The 20,799-nt window shown below is 43.5% G+C and overlaps 1 protein-coding gene across 3 annotated transcripts; it reads right to left on the bottom strand.

Annotated features, from left to right (window-relative positions):
• Positions 1-215: 215 nt before the first annotated feature.
• hcfc1b (host cell factor C1b) lies at positions 216-20,661 on the bottom strand. Of its 3 annotated transcripts, none has more exons than XM_037535945.1 (28): positions 20,589-20,661; positions 18,080-18,289; positions 15,915-16,063; positions 14,851-15,011; positions 14,445-14,653; positions 13,418-13,502; positions 13,142-13,248; positions 12,826-13,005; positions 12,229-12,555; positions 11,444-11,595; positions 10,777-10,971; positions 10,357-10,581; positions 10,126-10,230; positions 9,771-9,984; positions 9,456-9,598; positions 9,208-9,346; positions 8,824-9,029; positions 7,270-8,569; positions 6,913-7,055; positions 6,243-6,494; positions 5,632-5,878; positions 5,170-5,469; positions 4,706-4,824; positions 4,454-4,591; positions 3,951-4,136; positions 3,369-3,666; positions 3,076-3,139; positions 216-2,192 (listed from the first exon to the last, which is right to left on the bottom strand). In XM_037535945.1, exons 2-28 carry the CDS (start codon positions 18,279-18,281, stop codon positions 2,153-2,155), a joined length of 5,886 nt encoding a protein of 1,961 aa, XP_037391842.1. In that variant the 5' UTR covers positions 18,282-18,289; positions 20,589-20,661; the 3' UTR covers positions 216-2,152. The 3 variants fall into 3 exon arrangements, with proteins under 3 accessions (XP_037391842.1, XP_017574918.2, XP_017574919.2); XM_017719429.2 differs by lacking the exon at positions 20,589-20,661 and adding an exon at positions 20,302-20,551; XM_017719430.2 differs by lacking the exon at positions 20,589-20,661 and adding an exon at positions 18,685-19,518.
• Positions 20,662-20,799: the final 138 nt, after the last annotated feature.

Genomic DNA, 20,799 nt, shown 5'->3' with positions numbered 1-20,799 from the left:
ACTCGTGCCCTCACCATAATTTAAAGCCACACCATTAACAATAACGCACCACCTCACCTTGGGGGGGGGGGCTTAAATATTCAAAAGTCATCTTTAACATTATTCATTATGCTTATTGTTCATAAACAGCGTTAAAATCCCATTTATTTTATTTTCCTGCTCTTTTTATATTTCTTAGTACAAAACGCAACATGACACACAAATGAACACACAGACAGATTTCCATTACTTTTATATGTCAAGACACAAAAGCAATCAATAGATGACAACATGTAAAAACATTTGTTACAGATATTTATATAAAAAAGGCAGAGTTGTTTTTTTTTTTGTTTGTTTGTTTTACTTCTTGCTACGTGAAAGAACTAATTTACAACCGAGTTCAAACGCTGGCTGTGCCAAGAATCCATCATTCTCAATTTCCAACTTCCAGAAATGCAAACCAAAATGTTCCTTTTATCCTTTCGGAGACTTTTCATTCCACATTGCTCTTTAAAAAAAAAATCTAGAAACTGTGGGGTCATATGCATAACATGTCGCAGAGCAAAAGTCCTGACCTAAGACTTTCAAATCCACTATGATCATCCAGCCCTGGATCAGGACTCCCCCTCAGATTTACACATCTGTACCCTGCATCCCAAAAACATCGGCCAAGTCGAGAATGATCCCAAGAAAAATGGAAATGCCTCCAACATTTCCTCCACCATGAGGAGCATCCCAGCTTCGCTTTTACCTCTACCATCTCACAAACAAGCATAGAAAAAAAATAAATTCACAAAGAAATTTTTTACATAAACTATGGACTAGGAAGGTTAACAGGAAGAGAAAAATGAACCAAAACGGGAACATAAGCGTTACTCCTGCAACAGCCTCGTTTAAATGTCCAACAATGTACACGTAGAGAGGAAACGGAAAAACACAAAACGCGAAAAAGCCATTTAATTCGGTATTCTCAAGCCTGTTGTCGAGGGGGGACGCCCGTCTCCAGAATGAGTACAAAAAGTCCACTTTGAAGTTCAATCTCTGAACCACCGTTTGAAATACTTAACATGGGACGTAAAAAATACTGTGGCACTCGGGACAAGTGGCCACACAATCCCACAAGCACACGCAGACGACAGGAATGAGCTGGAAGCAAGTTTTAAAACTGCGCAGATGCACACACACACACACACACACACACACAATAAGGGGAAAAAATTGTTTAAAAAAAAAAAAAAAAAAAAAAAAGGAAGGAAGGGAAAAAAAAAAAAAAAAAAAATAAACCACATACAGAGCTTTTGTATCACTGCTTACTATTTTTGGGATTTTTTTTTTCTTTTCCTCTTTCTTTATACAAGATGTACTTCGATGCGACGCCAAAAAGTCATATGCCTCTCCTTCTACAAGAATCGGAGTCCTTACATCTTCAGTACAAAATGGTACAGTTCTTTAATCCGTCCCTCTCGGCAATGTATGAAGACACAGTGATGTAATACGGGCTACTGAACTCAGACTGGATGTATAATTACAGCTCTGTCTTTAAAATGAAGTCTTTTCCTCAGAAGCGTCACCAAGTGCTGTGTTGTGTTTTTTTCCCCATCTTTCAAAAGGTCTTCCAGGTGAAACTTCATTGTCTGCGGTCCCTCCGTTCAGTCTCCTTCCATCTTCTGTCTGTGCCCAACAGAAATATACAAACTTGCCAAAAACAGAAGGGGGGGAAACGACTCACTCAAGAGCTAAGTTATTGTTTTTTTTCTTCTTTATCTATTGCTTGTTTTGAAATAAGCTAAAATAAAAACAGGAAGGAAGGAAAGTATCTGAACTACGGAAACAATCAATACAGTTAACTTGACTAAATGCTGCCATTGGAAATTTGTCACACAAAATTGCCAGGAAAAGCAAAAGTATGTGCTTTTAACTGTTTGTCTGAAGACACATTTACAACACAAAAAAATGGAAAGATAAGGCGTCCATGGCACCAGAATGTTCAGTGAGGACTCGGGTAGGGCACAGCTAGATTATCTTGATTTCTTTTTCCTTTTTTTTTTTGCTGCCATCTCATGTAGTAGAGAGTGGTAGGGGTGAGGCCTAGGAAGAGGGCATTCAGCAGGAAGAGGAGGAGTTCAGTCATGGGTCTTCATCTCAGGGGGAAGAAGGGCATGGCAAGCTTTTTTCACTGGTCAGCTCGGGCCTTTTTTACACCAATACCTTTCCTGCAACAGAGAAGCAAAACAATCAGGACTTTTCTCGAGCATTTCATGCAGCAGGTTACTGTAATGCAGTTGCTATTTTCGAGTCATCTACACTCCAGCAGCTACTCGCACATGCAAATGAACTAAAGCACCGCAGTGCAGAAGAACATACGCACAACTGAATAACACTCAGTGGGTCAAAGTATTACGAAGAAATTATGAGACAGTTTATCGGGCACGTTTGTTAATGGGGACACCATTAGTGTATCCATGGTGGCACAATAGCAAGGAAATAAGTATACAGTTCACCGTTTTCACAGATGCTACAAAAGCTGACGCCCTTACGGGACCAGTTTGCTCAAGAAGACCTTGTGGTTTGATGCAAAGTATGTTATTCAAGTTCCGCAATACAAAATGAATCCTATAAAGCCGTAACAAAAGGCTAAAAGTTATATTTTCAATTTAAGCCACTTTCTTATGATGTCCTAGATGGGATATATGAGATTCACAAGCGTAAGCGTATATCAGCAGCCTCTAACCAGAAGTTAGCATTGTAATATCTGTAATACATTTGGCTTTTTTCCACATTCTCACCCTAGTCATGAATAACTGCCAAACTGTCCAGAGATTAAGCCATGTGCTGCGAGTTTGTTCCAAGTTTTTTGTTTATTTGTTGAAGACTGAGAAGAATTTCAAGTCTGAACACTTTCATCAGGCACCAAAAGCAGGCTGGGCTTGCACGTTAGCAGACAGACCATTCAAATGATACCACCACAGTGCATCTTGGGAGCACAGTTCTCTCTGTTTGATTACAGTCCAGTGACATCACTTGTCCCACCCCATGTTCTCCAAAATAGGTTTGATGAAAGTATTTGTACATTAGGAAGATCATGGAAATACTCACACATCAGGAGATGAGACCGGTCTCTTTACTGCAGGTTTGGCAGCAGATCCATCCTTACTGGTTTCTGTAATACAACAATCACATTACTGGCTTCCCAAATGCAAATCATGGGACACATTTAAGCAGAGCTCTAAAACTCAAACTCTTAATTTCTGGTTTTATTGTGCAAGATGTGTTTGCATTTCCATTATTTGGCAAAAGCAGATGCTATCACTGGTTTTACTTAAATTAAAACAAGCCTGGACCAAATGTTTGCTCTTTGCCACATTCCCCATTTTTCCCCACTTGCTCACCTTGTAGCCACCTGACTTGCGTGGCAGGGCCATAGCCCTTCTCGTTGCGAGCTGCGATGCGGAAGATAATTGCAGGTTTGGTGGTGTAGTCAATGTGGGCATTGGACAGGCTGGAAGTCTGAACCAGACAAGAGGGGTTGGGCCCACAGTACACACGCATGAAAGCCAGCTGGGCAGGCGCAGACGCTTTGGCCTCGGTTGTCTGTGAGCTCTGGATGGCCAGGTAGACCGAATATTCAATAATCTTTCCTGACGTTACTGATGGAGGCTCCCATGTGAGGTGAGCACCATCTGGGCTCTGAGGGACAGAGCAGAACAAAAAAGTAAGTGTGAAAGAGGGAGGGGGGGGGTATATATTACAAAGGAGTAAGAGAATGAGATATAAAACAAAAAAACATAAGGAGAGATTAACTACAAAGTTAAAATACACAAAAAACAGCTCAAAATGCTAATATTGCCATTTCAGTTAGGTAGAAGCTACTTTCAGTGCAACTATTCCTCCAACTTGCTTTCATTGATAACTAGTGTTTTAGCACTTTTGGGTAGTATTATGAAAATAGATAATAGGACAATGGTTCTCACCTTGCTGATTTTAATGGCACATGGTGCTCCAGGGAACCCAGGTAGGCAGGTTTTGAAGGCTGACACTTCGGAGAAGGTTCCACGGCCGCAAGCATTAACGCCAGCCACACGGAACTTGTACGCTGTGCCAGGAGAAAGCTCTACTTTCTTCATTTGGCTGTAATCTGGCATGGTCCCAGAATCATCCTGCAGCACAGCACATAGCAGAGCCATGTGAACACCCCACTTACCACCACTGCTGATGTATACATGTGAACAACATATATTGGTCTAGTCTATTCCGATTGAGGAGTATATGCAGACATATTCTAATCTGATTGAGCTATTACTCAGATTATTAACTGATTATCAGGCTGCATGTAAAATGTGGCTATAAATAAATGTGAGGAGGCTTGGAATTAAAAAAAAAAATGGAAACAAGGTTTTGTTCTGCTACTAATTACATTTTTAGAATTTACAAGGCACCGCTTAACATTAAGTATGACCAAAGAGATCTTACTCACATCAGTAACCTCCGAATCATCTGCTGGCATGTAGTAATGTGTGACAACCATGTTGGTCACCTTGACAATTCCAACATCAAACCACTGATTTTCTTTCTTTACTGGTGGTTTCACAACTGCAGGGGGCGCTCCTTGCTTCTATTAACAATCAAAGAAATGGGAGCAAAAGAGAGAAAAGAAAGTTCAGACATCTTTAGCATATACTAGAACACCTCACCTACATAATTTCAGAAAGTTCTGCAGTGAGCTCACCCCAGCTGCAGATTCTATGCCATTGGCCACCTCGGTAAGAGCAGTAGCTGCTTGCATCTTAGCAGGACTAGCCACTGCCATTGGCTGGGATGGGGCAAATGTACTCGATGGAGCCAAAGCTGCAAGAACAAGCACATAATATAGGTCAGGCAAGACAGTTTAGACTACTGAGAAGAGTGACAAGTCACTTTACTATACCTAGTCATTAACTAGGATCTGTATAATCAATTCTAATCAGTGAACCTGACCATTCTTTTCTCATCCAGCAACAAATATGTGCCACTGTGGTCACAAGGCAACTAATAAAGTTACAACTGACAGTGACATCAATATTTTATGGAACCTTATCAGTGACCTTAATGCTATTTGTCTGAGAGCTTCAGGATACATAACCAGCTGCAGCATGTCAGAAAGAGGACTACATACTAGCACTAATGTGTAATTACTGGTGATTATTTGCTCACTCTCTGCAGTTGTGCTGGGAAGAAGTCGAGCCACAGCACCAGTGACTACAGCAGCAGCAGTCATCTCATGGCCATTGCTTTCGGACGTGGGGTCATTTAGACTGTCTGCGGGGGCGAGGCCCTCGGTGGGCAGAGCTGTAGAACCTGAATCAGCCGCCAGCTGCTGGGCAGCGGCTGCTGCAGCAGCCTGAGCCTCCTGCAGCTGTTGCTGCTGCTCAACAAGAGCAGCCAGCTCCTGCTGTGTCAGCACAATAGGGATGGTGGTTGACTGCTGACCATCCTGTCCAGCATCCCCTTCATCTAAGGAAGATATCAGAGAGCATGTAGGACAGTTAGAAAGGGTAAGTATAAAAAAGGGGAAAGATCAGTAATTCACTTGGAAAGATTTTTGCTACTAAAGCTAAAATGTCAGATTACTCCTGTAACTTGGTATAGGTTTTATCTTAGTCTGCATTCACTCACTCAGCACAGCCTGTTGGGCTGCCTGCAGTACAGCCTGTATGGCAAGGGCTTGGGCCTCCTCCGTGGCTGCAGCCTGAGCAGCAGCTTCTGCTGCTGCAGTGACAGCCAGTTCCTCTGGGGTCAATCCTGTCACCATCAGTGTTGTGGGCTGTCCCTCAGCAGACATCAGCTCTTGGGGCAGTGCTAAAGCCTCAGAGTCCTGCCCGGCCAGACCCACAGCCTCCTCACCCTCTCCACCTTGCTCCATCTGCACACGCACGAAACGAACAAACATGTAGACCACTGTACTAAGGTAACTGACAGCCTACTTTAAAGTTTATTAGACACCTAACAGTTCGAAACAGCTTTCATTCATTCACATAACGGGTCCATTATCCACTAATTCACAATGGTGTGGACATCATGTAATTTGTACCATCTGTGTTTATTATGTGTGGTCATCTGAAGAGTTTGCAATAAATGTGAAGTTCATATATAAATGTAAATGTATATAAACACATTTTAAGAAGGGAAAATAAAAGGCAAAATATTAGTTGTTTTAGTTAAAATAAATAAGTAAATAACCAATGAATGAAATATCAAAAAAAACCCTGCCCCACCCTGCAACGTACCTCGGCCTGTTCACCTTGACCAGGCTGTGCTTCCATGGCGACATGCACCTGCAGCATGGTTCCTGCCTCGCCAGAACCACCCTGTTCAATAGCAACAACTCTGACAGTGCCCTCTTCACCCAGCTCGCCTTCAGTCTGCATGGGCTCCTCACCCGTTGCCACTGCCTCTGAGTCACCCTGTTCCATAGCCTCAGCATCACCTTCACCCGAGGCCTCCACTATGGCAGCAGAGCCTGCCATGGATGAGATCTCCTGTAGAGGGTAGTAAAAGAGCCAACAGCATGAGGGTAGTATGATGCATCAGTGTGGCAGGGTAAGAAGAACACTCCACTTCAAGAATTATTTCCAAGAGTAAACATCTAGTTTCCTAATCCTAGTCCAGGGATACCTTTCCACTGTATATTTCAGTGTTCTCACTTACCTCATAAGTTCATAAGGTAGCTACCTTGGTGTTCTGCAGCATAGGTCATACAAAACAAGCACAGCAGGTGCCTAAAATTCAACTCTTACACTGCAGAATTTGAATCCCTTCTGCCCAAACCATCTGATTCAAATCAGCAGCTAATGATCAAGTATTTCATGAGCAAAACATGAGAATGCTGCAGCATACAAAAAAGCCAACAGTTTAAAGATGTCTGGAAACAATAACTGAAAACGGATCAAGCCTTACTGGGACAGAGGGCCCTGGGGTGGGTGTGGCCTGAGTCACCATGGTGACAGCTCTGCTCTGGATTGTGGGATTGGCAGGCTCTGTGGATGAAGTTGCCTCAACACTGGTGCCACTGTCTTCTTGTCCTTCAGCACTTTGTTGAGCTGCAAGAATATAAGACTCACTGAGCTGAACATACTCCACAAACCTCAGACACTCTTAAGCTCCAATAACACCAAAGCTAAGCCTATACAATATGAACATTCCCGTGCTGCTAGATTTTTACCTTTTAGGTTATACTATTTAGTTAACTAATCTTGGCTAAGAATTATCCCATCTCTTGCTTTATGTGGCATTTTATATGCAAATTACACATGCCTGTGCCTTCGGCTGACTCCAGGCTGCTGGTAGCAGTAGTGGCTGTGTTGGTGGTTCCGGTCTCATGAGTTTCACAGGGTGGATTGGAACACACTCTTTGCACTGTGCCATTTTGAACGGCTCCAATGGAGGATGAAGCCTGGGTGGGTGTGTTGGTGGTGCCAGTCTCGTGGGTCTCACAGGGCGGGTTGGAACATACTCTCTGCACAGTGTTGGCTTGCCCGCTGCCCATACTTGAGGACGCCTGTGTGGGTGTGTTGGTAGTGCCCGTTTCATGGGTCTCACAGGGCGGGTTAGAACATACTTTCTGAACGGTGTTGGTCTGCCCGCTGCCCATATTTGAGGACGCCTGTGTGGGTGTGTTGGTAGTGCCCGTTTCATGTGTCTCACAGGGCGGGTTGGAACATACTTTCTGAACGGTGTTGGTCTGCCCGCTGCCCATACTTGAAGACGCCTGCGTGGGTGTGTTGGTAGTGCCCGTTTCATGTGTCTCACAGGGCAGGTTGGAACATACTTTCTGAACGGTGTTGGTCTGCCCGCTGCCCATACTTGAAGACGCCTGCGTGGGTGTGTTGGTAGTGCCCGTTTCATGTGTCTCACAGGGCAGGTTGGAACATACTTTCTGAACGGTGTTGGTCTGCCCGCTGCCCATACTTGAGGACGCCTGCGTGGGTGTGTTGGTAGTGCCCGTTTCATGTGTCTCACAGGGAGGGTTAGAACATACTCTCTGTACGGTGTTGGTCTGCTTGCTTCCCATGCTCGAGGACACCTGTGTGGGTGTGTTGGTGGTGCCTGTTTCATTAGAATTAGGATTAGAGCAAACCGGAGACAGTGTACTTCCAGGTGAGGTCACAATGGGCTGTTGGGACACCGTACTGCTATTAACGGTCCCCGTTTCAAGGGAGCCCATGCTGCAGCTGGCAGTAGTGGTCGTGTTCGTGGTGCCTGTGTCATGGGTCTCTGACGGAGGGTTGGTGCACACCTGCTGAACACGTCCCATGTTGGCTGAAGCCGTAGTTGTCGTGTTGGTGGTTCCAGTCACATGCGTCTCACAAGGTGGGTTAGAACATATCTTGGCAGCAGCAACAGTGGCGGTGTTGGTGGTGCCCGTTTCATGAGTCTCGCAGGGTGGGTTGGAGCAGACCAGAGTCACTTCACTTGTGGTATCGCTGGCTTCTGCCCCCGTGGAGGAGGGCTGCTCAGAGGTGGGAGATGCCAGGATGGAGACAGGTAGATCCTGAACAGGTTGCGCCTCCACACCACTAGGGGTGCTAATTAGAGTAACCTGAGTTGGTTGCGCCTACAGGAGGAAAATTATTCATAATAGAACAGAAAAGAGAAATAATTAGGTGTACACTCCCTTGGTGAATATGCATTTTAATTCTTGTTTTAAAACAGACAATATACATTAAATAATAATGTCATTAACTTTTGGGAAAATAGGACCATATCTTCCTGTTGACATTGCATAGGACAAGCAAAACCTTAGATAAGCAATCACAATACTAAGAAATAAACAGGCCCATGCGCAAGACAACAGAAGGTGTGCATTACCTGCAGGGCCACAGAGGACGCAGTAGTCAGGTTAGCTTGAGCTGCGGACACTGTGATGGCTGTGGGGGTGATGACCTGACTGGAAAGTGTCGCAATGGTACCCAGGGTGGTTATAGGAGTAGCCAGGCTAGCATTGGAAGTAACAACATTGGCCCCTGCCAGGCTGGTGGAGACCGTGCCACTCACTGTGCCAAGAGTTGTTACTCCTACACCAAGAGAGGAAAACAAAAACAGAAATATTCATAATTAATTCCAATTACAAATCTTAATATGTTCCAATGGGTCAGGGTTAACTGCAGACAGAAAAAAAAAGCTTTCCAATGCATGAGAGCACAATTCATTTGAATTTAATACATCTACATGCAAACCTTTTGATTCTCTTACCTGTGGTGCCTTTGACTACTAGTGTGGTAACTGTGGGTTTGACAGCAGAAACAGTACCAGGAGAAACGAGACGCACACCACCCATGGGCACAGTGCGTAGAATCGTGCCAGGTTGTCCAGGTGCCCCTTTCAAGACCACCTGGGATGGTAGAGAACACACACTCACAAACACATTTCAAGAGATCACAGAACATTTGACCTAATAAAAGTCCTGTTTGTCATCTGACAGTAGACAACAATCACCTTACCTGTGTCACCCCCTGCTGTCCAGTTCCTGTGGTCAGTTTCGGTACAGCTGTAATGATTTTGCCCGGTGTGCCGGTGCCAGGTGTCACCATCTTGGTAGTTATGATGGTAATGGGAGATTTTAAGCCAGGGCCACCAGCACCACCTGCTTAGTGCAAGACAAAATGAGGGAGGTGGAAAGAAAAAAACTGTATTAAAAAATCTGGACTGGCTCAAATTTACCAAAAGGCTTTTATAAAGATTTAGAAGCCAACAGCAACAAAAGACTCCCACCATCCCAATGAGATCTGACGGGCAGAAATTTGTTTAAAACAAACCTGCAGCTCCCTGCTGGATGGCAGACATGGGAATGGTTTTGATGATGGTGGTGCCAGGTTTGGTGGCTGTGCTTGGGGAGACTCCACTGATGCCCAAGATGGTGGGTTTGGTACCAGTGCCACCTGCCTGTGTGGTTGTGATGATAGTGGTGGGTTTGCCATCTGCAGAGGTGACCAGCTTCAGGATGGTGCCTGCAGGTAGAGGTCCCTTCGTCTGGGAGACCAATGTTAAAAAAAAAGAAGCACATGAGCACATCAAATCAATAATTCATTAACAAACAAACAAATAAATAAATATATGTCCATACGCTCCACCTGCTGTAAAAACAACAACTCTAGGGTCTGCTGTGCTTACCTGTATGATCTGAGTGACAGGACTACTACCGGCTTGACCAGTTACTGCAGACGTCTGTACTGGTTTGGTCTGGACCACGGACATCACCTTCCCCAGACTAGAGATCTAAGCACAGAAAGGGGTGAAAAAACAATTAATGAATTAATTTTAACGGAAAATCAAAGACCGTCACTCTCATAACAATAAATGAAACAGAAAAACATGCTCGCTGCTTGTTTTAATCATCCTTACCAGAGTTCCACCGCTGCCAACAGTGAGAGGGCTCTTCACGAGGGTAATTGTTTTGGTGACACCACCAACCACTGTGGTGACCACCTGGGCCTGCTGGGCTACCGTCACAGTACCAGATTTGTGAACAGTAATGACAGGACGGGTTGGGGTATTGGGAGTAGAGATGGTGGATGTCCCAACCTGGGCAGCAGCTGTCTTCAGCATGCGGGTGGCTGGGTTACTCACCTGGCAAAAGAGATATTACTCAACATTACACACAGAGAATAGTCGCATTTCCCCACTGAAGATCAGACATAATGAGGCTTTTTCAGAAGTTGCACAATAGAGCCACTTACCCTTTGCTAGCACATAACAACCTTTTTAAACACAAATCAGTGCTTTAAGACATCGTTTAACGTAAGGGTAGTGAATGGCACTTACCATCACTGGTGAAGCCACTTTCACAGTAGCTGGTAGAGTTGTAGAGCCTGGCGTCACAGCGACAGTCTTGACTATGGTGGCTCCTGCTGGAACATTCAGCACAGTGGCCGCAGAGGAGGGCGGTATCTTTTGTGTAGCGGCAGCAGCTGCAGCCAGGGCAGCCATGCCACTCATCTGTGGGCTGCTGCCAATTGGCTGGAGAGGACGAGTGATAAAACATAACTGAACAACAAATATGACTAATAAGCAAGATGATGTAAGAAAACTAGTATAGTGGTATATTCAAGGTGTCATTTAACAAGGATGAAGATATTGAATAAACCCGACAGTATACTTCAAACGAACTAAAGTAAATCAAACTACTGCTGAAGACATAGTAGTAGGTATACTTGGTGTACATGTTTGACACTACCACTAGATGCTCACTCCATACAGTGACAGATGGACAGACGGCAGTCAGAAGGAGGTCTCAGTACAACTAATGCAATGATAAGAGTTCTGTTAGCAGCCAACGCACACTGCACAAACTCAAACCACCATCTAGTTGTCACAAAAAGTTTGCCGAACTGTAACTTTTTTCCCCCACTTAAGCAGCATTTTGAACATTCGTAATAAAGCCAATTTTAAGACTGGTGCCTAATCAGAAATGACTTCAGTGACCACATACTGTTCCCTGAGTGCTCTGCGCAGGGACAACCATACGGACTCCTGCAGGAAGTGATGTAACAGTGACTGGAGACTTCCCCACTTGATTGGCCTGACGAACAGTGACAATGGAGGTCCCAGCGGTCGACTGAGGCGCAGCCACCTTCAGAATGGCTGCAAAAGAATGGAGAGATTAAAATCAACCTTTACTGGACTAATTTGTTTGTTTATATATATATATATATAAAAACAAATTAGTCCAGGGACTTCAAACAATTAAACAAAATTTGTATTAACATATTCCCTACACAAAAAAAAAAAAAAAAAAAAAAAAAAAAAAAAGATACAAATGAACATCTTTACAAACTTTTTTTTTTGACCACCAAGGCCACAGACACTACATTGTGCAGCCACTGATATACATGTGGGTCAATGACAAGATTTTCAAAATGGCAACTTTTAAACTTTAATCAACGTATATGGCTGGATGGCTGCACCACCTGACATTTTACGACTTGAGGCAAAAGGGAAACTACAATGAATTTTATAAAGGAAGCACTGAAAACTCTTTGACATAACAGAGGTCTTGTTTAATTATCTGACATAGCACATTTATTAAGATATTTTTTGGGCAATTTATGGACTTGGACAGAAAAAAATGCAAGTCATGTTAATGAATCATGTACAAATAAATAAATAAATAAATAATAATAATAAAAAAACCACACACACACACACACACACACACACACACAAAACACTGTGCTATATAAACAATTAGTTTGTCTATGCAGGATGTACCCTTACCTGGACCTCGGGGTGAGGCTGCAGCAAGTGGGCTGCCAGGCATGGAGGTGGTAGGCGATGGAGTCTGTGGAACAAGTGTGACGCCAGTGAGAGGCATACTCTGTGAGGCAGGGGCAGCAGCAGCCGGGGCTGGACTCTTAGGTGAGTTGGCTGGTAGAGAGGAAGTGGGAGTGACATTTGGAGAAGTGGCCGCTGTTGCGGCAGGGATGTCATATTTCTGCAGCTGAAGCAGGTAGGTGTCGGCGGTGGGCACTGCACCCCAGCTCACCTCCAGGGAGCTGGTGTTGGCACGGACCAGCTGCACTCGTGATGGTGCATGGGGACGGTCTGCAGGATGTTAGATTATTGACAGTTACACAACAAGAAGCACAGTATTATTCATATCACAATGCAGTCTTCATTATGTCTCATTATTAACATGCAATATTCTTTTATAAACAATTACGGTAGGGACACAATAAGTTCTTACTAGTGGGAAACTGTCTATGTGCATTAAATTACACATGTTGAAAAACAACAGGCTTACAGAGTATGACAAACGGTGAAAACGTATTCATACAGGTTCACAAATAAGACAGCTTGGCTAGATGAACTCACCTGTCTCCAGGTACCAGAGGTCTTTGCAGCACACCTGGTTGTTCCAGGCCTTGCGGTAGCCATCCCTGCCACTCCAGATATACAGTCTGGAATTAATTGCTACAGAGCAGTGGCCTGCTCTGGCCCTCGGGATGTTGTCTTCCAGAGTGTCCATTAAAATGGATTCCCATGTCATTGTGTCTGAGAGACAAGAAACAAAAGAATAAACAAGCAAATGAAGTAATAATAAAATAGCCAGTTTAAGGAGGCTTCACGCTTGTTCATGTTAATACAATCAGCTGTTTCCTGCTGTTGGTAAAGCACAGTTGAGACCCACCAAGGTTTAGGCAAGCCAGTGTGTTTGTGCACTTCCATTCCTTCTCGTGTGTAGCCACTTTCACATCATCCATCACCAAGGGCACCCACCCGCCAAACACATACATCCTAAAGACAGATGGCAATGAGGATAGTTACTATAAAACTAGTAGCACTTCAGCAATGAAAACCACATCATACAGAGAGCACCACGACAAGACTTACCCACATTTGTAACACACCTGTAGAGTACAGTGTTATAAACATGTTCTCTAGACTAAAGAAAAAAAACACTCACTTGTTTGTTATAGTTGTTGCAGAGTGAAGGCTGCGTGGGAGAGGAGCTGTGCCGCTGATGCTAGGCTTGTTCCAGGTCAAAGTATCTGCAAAGCAAAGGGTTTATTTAAAAAAGTTTCGAAACTACTGACCATCTATGCTGATGAATGAAGAAAATATTCATTCAACATAACTGACCACCAAAGGTCTGGTTCACCAAGACAAGTTATCCTCCCTAAAGGTGTAAAGGTCTAAAACTTCCACATACACCGAAAAGTAAATAAATCATTTATTAAATCTTCATATTCCCCTTTACATGCCAAGTCAAAGCTTGAGGAATATTTTGATATTCTGCTCATGATCTACACCTAAATATAATATTTTTATATTATATTATAGAGACAGAGAGAGAGAATAGCTAGCACAATAGACTAAATTAAACCAGGCTGGGAGATGGAGTAGATAACAGAATTTTGTAAGATTTGATGGTAATAGGCTATAGCTTGCATTAATTCATCCTCCTTATGTGCCTGCTTAGGACTGCTGAAGTTTAAAATAATAGAATGAATTCTTTAATGCAAATTCAAGTTCACGATTCCCCCCAGAGATTACTGAAAAATGTGGTAGATTCACACAGTTCAAAGCTAACCTAATGTTCTGATCCAATCCAAAACTTAATGGCAGATAATTATGGAAGATAGCTACTTCACGAGGTTTCATTTATTGGACAGACAAATTAAATTGGAATAAATATTTATTACTATTTTCCTTTTTTAATTAAATAGCTTGTATACAGTGACTATTACCAAAATGACTAAGTCACTCTCCAAAGTCTGAAATTCTTAAAAGTTCTCAAATTGCTCCTCAACAAAATACACAGCATTAGCTTTTAAATACCTTCATACGTTATTGGTATAACGTATAATAGTATGCAAGTGTTCAACGTCCAAAACTACTGCTTTTAACCTACATGCCAATCACACACAGATAGATGTGTTTTTCACATAACTAATCAATACAGATTCATTTACATCACCACAGCCTCTCACCTATGTCTAACGTCCAGAGGTCTCCGAGCCGGCAGCCACTCATGCCTCCGTAGATGACGAGCCGGGACTTCTTAGAGGTTTTCTCTGTGTAAACCACAGCAGTGTGGCTCTCGCGAGGAGGAGGCAGCACACCGTATGTGATGGGGATGTCCCAGCCTGTTACATTAGAGCCGGGACGCAGCTCGAGTGTGTATAGGTCATTTAGGTATCTGTACGCAGGGAAGGGAAAATGCTGGTTTTACTGCCCTGTTATTTTCAAGAGTCTGATAACGGCTGAGATTTTCATAAAACATCAGAAGTTACATGGAGTGTTATCTCTGTTAATCCGAATGTATTACAAATGTTCAAATAGTGAAATGTATAGATTATATAATTACTTTTAACGTGCTTTAAATTGATTTCCTACCTTGGAATATTGTTTTTGGGATCCTCACTGTCATTGGCAAGGCCTCCAAACAGGTAGCATTTGTTTCCCACCAGGGAGAAGCTGTGGCCCAGACGGGGACAGGGCGGCGGGCCATTCTTTGGAGCCTTAGGCTTCAGCCGTTTCCACTCCCATCTACTGGCCTGTCAAAACCATCACATGGGTTAATTACAGCAGATCCTTTTAATTACAACAAAAACGAGAGACGTGCATCAACCAATTAGTTGAATTACAGATGTGATGCTCAATTAGTTAAATGTGTACCTCTACACATAGAAGTGCCCCTAGCTGGGCCTACAGAACTGCAATATGAAATGGGGCAATTTGCCAACAGCAAAATTGTATTTTGATTTGTATAAATAAAATATAAATAATAAAATAGATACTTTACTGCATTATTCAACATAGTACTAAGTGAAGAAATTTAACCTAACAATGCAAAACATGTGAACTAGTAGTCTGGAAAACTGGCATATTCAGAGTATAATCTTGAGCCTGAAAAAAAAAGTATGCGCTGGCCTTCTTAAGGAAAAAGCACCCCTGGGAATTTATAGAAAATACATGCATATGCAATTAGATGTTTTCTCCAAATAGTCCAGCTCTGGTGACACTAAAGAAAGTGTCTTTATTTTTTTTTTTAATAAAGTACAAAAGTGTAAACAGCCCTTCGTCAAACTGCATGTTTTGAATTCTTTTTCTATGTGAAAATAAGTCAACATATTCTATAGAAATAAACTTGTGACATGTTCCTACTAATTTTAGGGCCCAATTTCTATTTATTTACTGAGTTTAACATGCTTGAAAAAAAAACTGCCATAACTTTTGTACAGAAAACATTATATCCAATGTTATACTCCATTAATACACAGTAATTGCGCATTAAAATGTCTGTGTGTCTCCTCTAAAGAGGAGGTGTTCATTTTAAATAAGTCAGCAAAACATTTAATTTGATCAGAGGTGCCAAACTTTTGCACAGACCCGTAGAAACACATACAGTTCCTGAATAAAGGCTACAAATGACTCAAGTCAGAACTTTTGACACTTACCTGTAGTTCATATAAATCGTTGCTGTACTTTCCATATTCCACCATTCCCCCGAACACCAACAGCCGTGTGCCATCACACACAAACCCGTAAGCAGCACAGCCGGGTGGAACATCACCCCGGACAGCCGGAATAAACCACTGATTGGTTGCTGTGGCGGAACAGACCAGACGTTTAGTTCATTTGCCTTTATAAGATGCTCTTATCCAGAGTGACTTACGAAACGTAGAAACAATTAAATTCCGATAAAATGCAGTGTTTTTACATAATGCAATAAGCATCTCACAGCAATAAAATGTTCCGCAAAAAGCAGCTTTCCCCCTCATTTTTTATGCTTTTTAGTGTAAATTGTAACATGGGATGGGGGCAATGCTAAGAATAAGTGGTGTAGAGGTCACATCAAATAAAAGTATGCCAATCCTTTTTCCTACATTTCTTCATACTTCAACCGTTAAGATGTAAATGGTCAATCACAGTGGTTTGATGTGAGATGCTCCAGTCTACAAAGAATCAGAAACATTCACAGCAGTGATGATCCGAACCAGATGTCTGAAGCATTTACTACAGGGGTTCCCAGTCGCAGTCCTGGCACCTTCACTACGCATGTTCTCTTGATTTGTCTCTTTTAGCACATCTGTTTTAACTCATTAACTAATGATCAAGCTCATGTCCTGGACCACGTGTGCAGAGTGATGAGGACAACAGGGGTCACCAGGGCGGCACTGAAAACTGCATTCTACCACACTAAATACTATACTAAAACACTTCATCACCATCAGTAGTGCACTATGCACAAGACGGTAGTATGTATTTTTGGACACAGCCCAGCACCATCACTGTGAACCCCAAGTTTATTGCCTGCAAGCACTACCTGAAAGAAACCCATTACATGAAATGGTTCCCATTAAGCTGCACAAGATATTGCTTTTCTAGTTTTGAGAAAAGATTTTAGGCTATAACTACAGCTTTTCCATCCATGCATGGCAGAAAGGAACACTGATTGACCAGACTGACCATTATCAACATTACAAAACGCTCACTGGTGGTTTTGGATAGTAAATAAAATGGCTGCATTTGCAATGTAGGTATCAGAACACCTGGTTCCCATCAACACCATTGTAAAGAAATCGGAGTCTGTATGTTTCTCTACAATTACCAATTTCACATCAGCCCACTCTGAACGACTGTGTGTACGACTGAGTTATGTAGGAAAAAAAATTTAATTAAAAAATGAGGAATTTCTCTTTAAACAACAAAGCACATTTACATTAATTTCACTTTTTTCTGCACCTCAGTACTAAAATGCATCCCGAAAAGTCCATCACTAAAAACTAAGTTGGGGAAAAATACCCCGACATGTCAGGATAACTGTAAATATTTACACAGCAATGCGGGATGCGATCAGAGGTGGAGTTTGTTGACGTGGTGACGTCGTGCATGTTGTATTAACCCGCCATTTCTCTTTGCAGTTTTCCCTCCATTCTCTGCTCGGCTCAAACTGCTCCTCTGCCCGGCTAGCCGGCTTTCTAGCATTAGCTCTGTAGCCGATGCTTGAGGGGGGGAAGCTAACAGTGCGATAGCTCCAGCTACCCGTCACCAAAACTGCAAAGGCTTTGTGCACATCAAAACAGAAAGCTTGGCTCTAGATATCGGGCATCACACAACGTCAGCAGCAGAGATAAAACCTACATGTAACAGTGAACGACTGCGTGTTTTAGCTGCTTATGAACGCATTCGACTTCGCGTCCCTGCAGCAGTCGGAGCGAAAAAGCTATTTTCCAGGTTAACATCGGCTAACCAGATCTCTCTAGTTAGCCAGCTGCTTGACAAACTGATGCTAATGCCCCGCATTTTTTGCGTAGTGAATCAATAAACTGATTATCGACTGTAATTAAAGACACATATTTGTCACAGTGCAGACTTATTAGACTATACGGCGCCCCAGAGAAAGTCGCAGCCAACACAAACTGCATGAGACCAAAAACAAAGACATCGGACGAGTTTACCCAGTAAATTTAACGCCAGATCTGGTTAGCTACAAAACTAGCGCGCTAGCTAAAAGTTAGCGAGCTACCTCAGAGGAATCTCGAAATTTCGCTACACATTTAAACGCGTACAGAGCCCAAACAGCTGCTTCGCATATACTGTATATAAATGAGTACTTTACCTGTGTTGTACACGTGAAGCTCATCGACGATTCCTTCATTGCCGCCGCCGAAAACCACCATGAGCTCCTTGATAGCAACAGCCCGATGTCCGTGCCGAGGACGAGGAACCGGGCCGGACCAGCCCAGCACCCTCTTCCACCGGGGCTGCAGCACCGTGCCCGAAGCGCCAGACGTCGCAGTACCAGTACCAGGAGAAGCCATTTCTTCCTCTTTAACGAAAAACAAATCTCACTCAGAACGCTCCGCTTTTAAATCAACCCACCGACAAGTTCTGCTGCAAAAAGCTACACAATACAATGCAAGCTAGCTCAGTCAGCTAAGCTAATGTAGCCAGGCGCTTGCGAGTCACGCCGGCTTTCTTTTTAAAATCGGAACAAATCAGACCCTATTTTGTTCCAATAAAATTAACCAGTGGATGCTCTAGTTGCATTACTAACACACACTCAAAGCAGTTTATTTAACTAACGTTACATCCTGTCGAATCAAACTAGTGCTAGTTCTTTCACGGACGGCTAACAAGATTAGCCCGCTAGACAACGCACAGTTAGCGCGCTGCTACAATAGACTGTAACCTAATTAGGCAGATAGACATGCGAATGAGTACCTAATCGGTTCGTGCTCGGTTAAAATCCTCTGCATACAGAAAGCCACTAGTCCATTTTGCATCAGCGCTATACTTTAGCACTTTAAGTATCGTAAATAATGATATTTGTCTCGTTTCAGCGTCAAAAATTTTAGCCGGCTAGCTAACCTAGCTTCGAGAATCCGCCATTTTAGCGGGTACAGAAATAACAACACCGGTAAGGAAAAAAACAATACGGCGATCAGATCAGGGTTTTGGGTTAAATATGCATCACGAGCAGGTCGATCCTTCACGGTGTAAGTGGATGTCCCTTCCCCTGCATTCCTCGGAGAGTAAGTGCCAGAGGAAGAGTCCCGTGTGTATATTATAAAAGCTTCAAGGGAGAGAACAGCGGCGCGAGTCGCTGCCGAGTGCCGCCATCTCGTAACGTTAGCTTCGGCTAAACTCGTATAACTTAGCTTAGCTGGCTAAGAGGCTAATGCTAGTGAGCCCGGCTAACGTCAGAGTGAAGATGGGCGGCGGGCGAAGCCGAAAAAACTCGATTTCCATTTTCTGCTGCCGACATCTTGTAGCTCTTGCTAACAACTGAACAAACCAGCAGCCCGTGGCTAATGGGGAAGCATAATAATGTAGCCTTGGTTAGCGGGCTAAATGGCTAAGCTAGTGTGAAGTGAGCTCGGCTAAAGTCAGAATAAAAACGGGCGGCGTAGCTTCACAACAGAAAAGTCCATTTCCATTTTTTTTGTTTGGTTGAAGTGGATAAATTCATTGAATACATATGATTACACGTCAGAAACGCAGGATAAATAACGTTAACGCTTCAACGCTGCTCTCCGTGATACGCATTTTATTTATGTTTGTATATTTATTTGTTCTTGTTTTTATTGAGCAGTTTCCAGAGTTGGCAGCCTGTTCGAATTTCATGCCTTCGCTGTCTGGGAGCCGCCATCTCGACCGAGAAAAAAAGAAACGAGCTGCGAAAACTGAAGGCGGCTTCTCGTTCGAATTCGCCCGTTCCACCTTAAATGGCGCAGCAGTTACTACCTGACAGGCGCCAGAATGCAACGGCAGGACCATTTAAGGTGGAACGGCAAAATTCGAATAGGAAGCCAACTTGATCTTCGACAAAACCGCGCTAGCCAGAAGGATGCTAACCGATTCTTCAAGAACCTGTATTTCCACACTGCGCACGAAAGCCCGCACTAAACGGGTCGAGTCGACCGAGTTGTCCTAAGCGGTGTCTGTGGCTCAAGTCGCGGCGCCGAGGAAGTAAATAAACTCGATTTTTGAAAAGAAAAGCGCCGCAAAACGTTAGCCTCGGGCTAGCTAGCCAGGCTAGTTAGCCGCAATAACCAACTAGCTTAGCGAAGATGGCTAAAGCAGCTAGCGGGGCTGAATAAAACTGAGCAGAAACAAGCAGCACGACAGAGGAATGCTACGCGGTTTAATTTTGAGTGGGTTTTATTTGCTCTTATCATGGATCATGGCAGTACTGGGATTTCCAAATCGCCGTTTTTCGCCCCCCGACTCCTCGCTAGTTAGCTTCCCTCAGTAAAAATGGCGGATGCACCGTTAGCCGTCATCAGAAACGCTGCAAACTAACTCAGACTTTCTCATCTCGCAGCGCCGAATACTTACTCGTCCCGAGCCGTTATTTTAATAAGAACAAAAACCGAGGGAGAGACTCAGTGAACGAATTCAACCCCGAGTATGTCTTTTTTCCTGCAGATATTGCTAACTCTACATCCTTTCATGCCGCCCAGGAAGCCGCCATCTTCTTAACAGCCCCTCGGTAATTAACTGCCCCTGATTCTGTTGCCCTCAGCCGCCCCTAATACAGGCGGCCACAGAATACTGCTGTGCTCCGTACGACTGTAAACCTCTAACACGCCAGACAGCCGAGCTCTATACAGCCGTATATTCACCAGTTACTGTACTGTCTGGCTTTGTCCCCACTGGCGGACACAATGACGAAGGAACTGGAGGGAAAACGAGCCGAGATTCCTGAAGTGCCGTGTGATCTCCTACAGTCGTCTGTTTTCACCCCAGATAATATTCCTGTCTTACTGTGATCTGCACTTGTGCGCTGTACCACAGCATTTGTTCTAATGCGCCACGAGTGTTACAGAAATTCTG

The sequence above is a fragment of the Pygocentrus nattereri genome, chromosome 28, assembly GCF_015220715.1.
Source record: "Pygocentrus nattereri isolate fPygNat1 chromosome 28, fPygNat1.pri, whole genome shotgun sequence".
In the NCBI taxonomy this organism is placed as follows: domain Eukaryota; kingdom Metazoa; phylum Chordata; class Actinopteri; order Characiformes; family Serrasalmidae; genus Pygocentrus; species Pygocentrus nattereri.
This window is presented reverse-complemented; position numbering and strand designations above follow the sequence as displayed.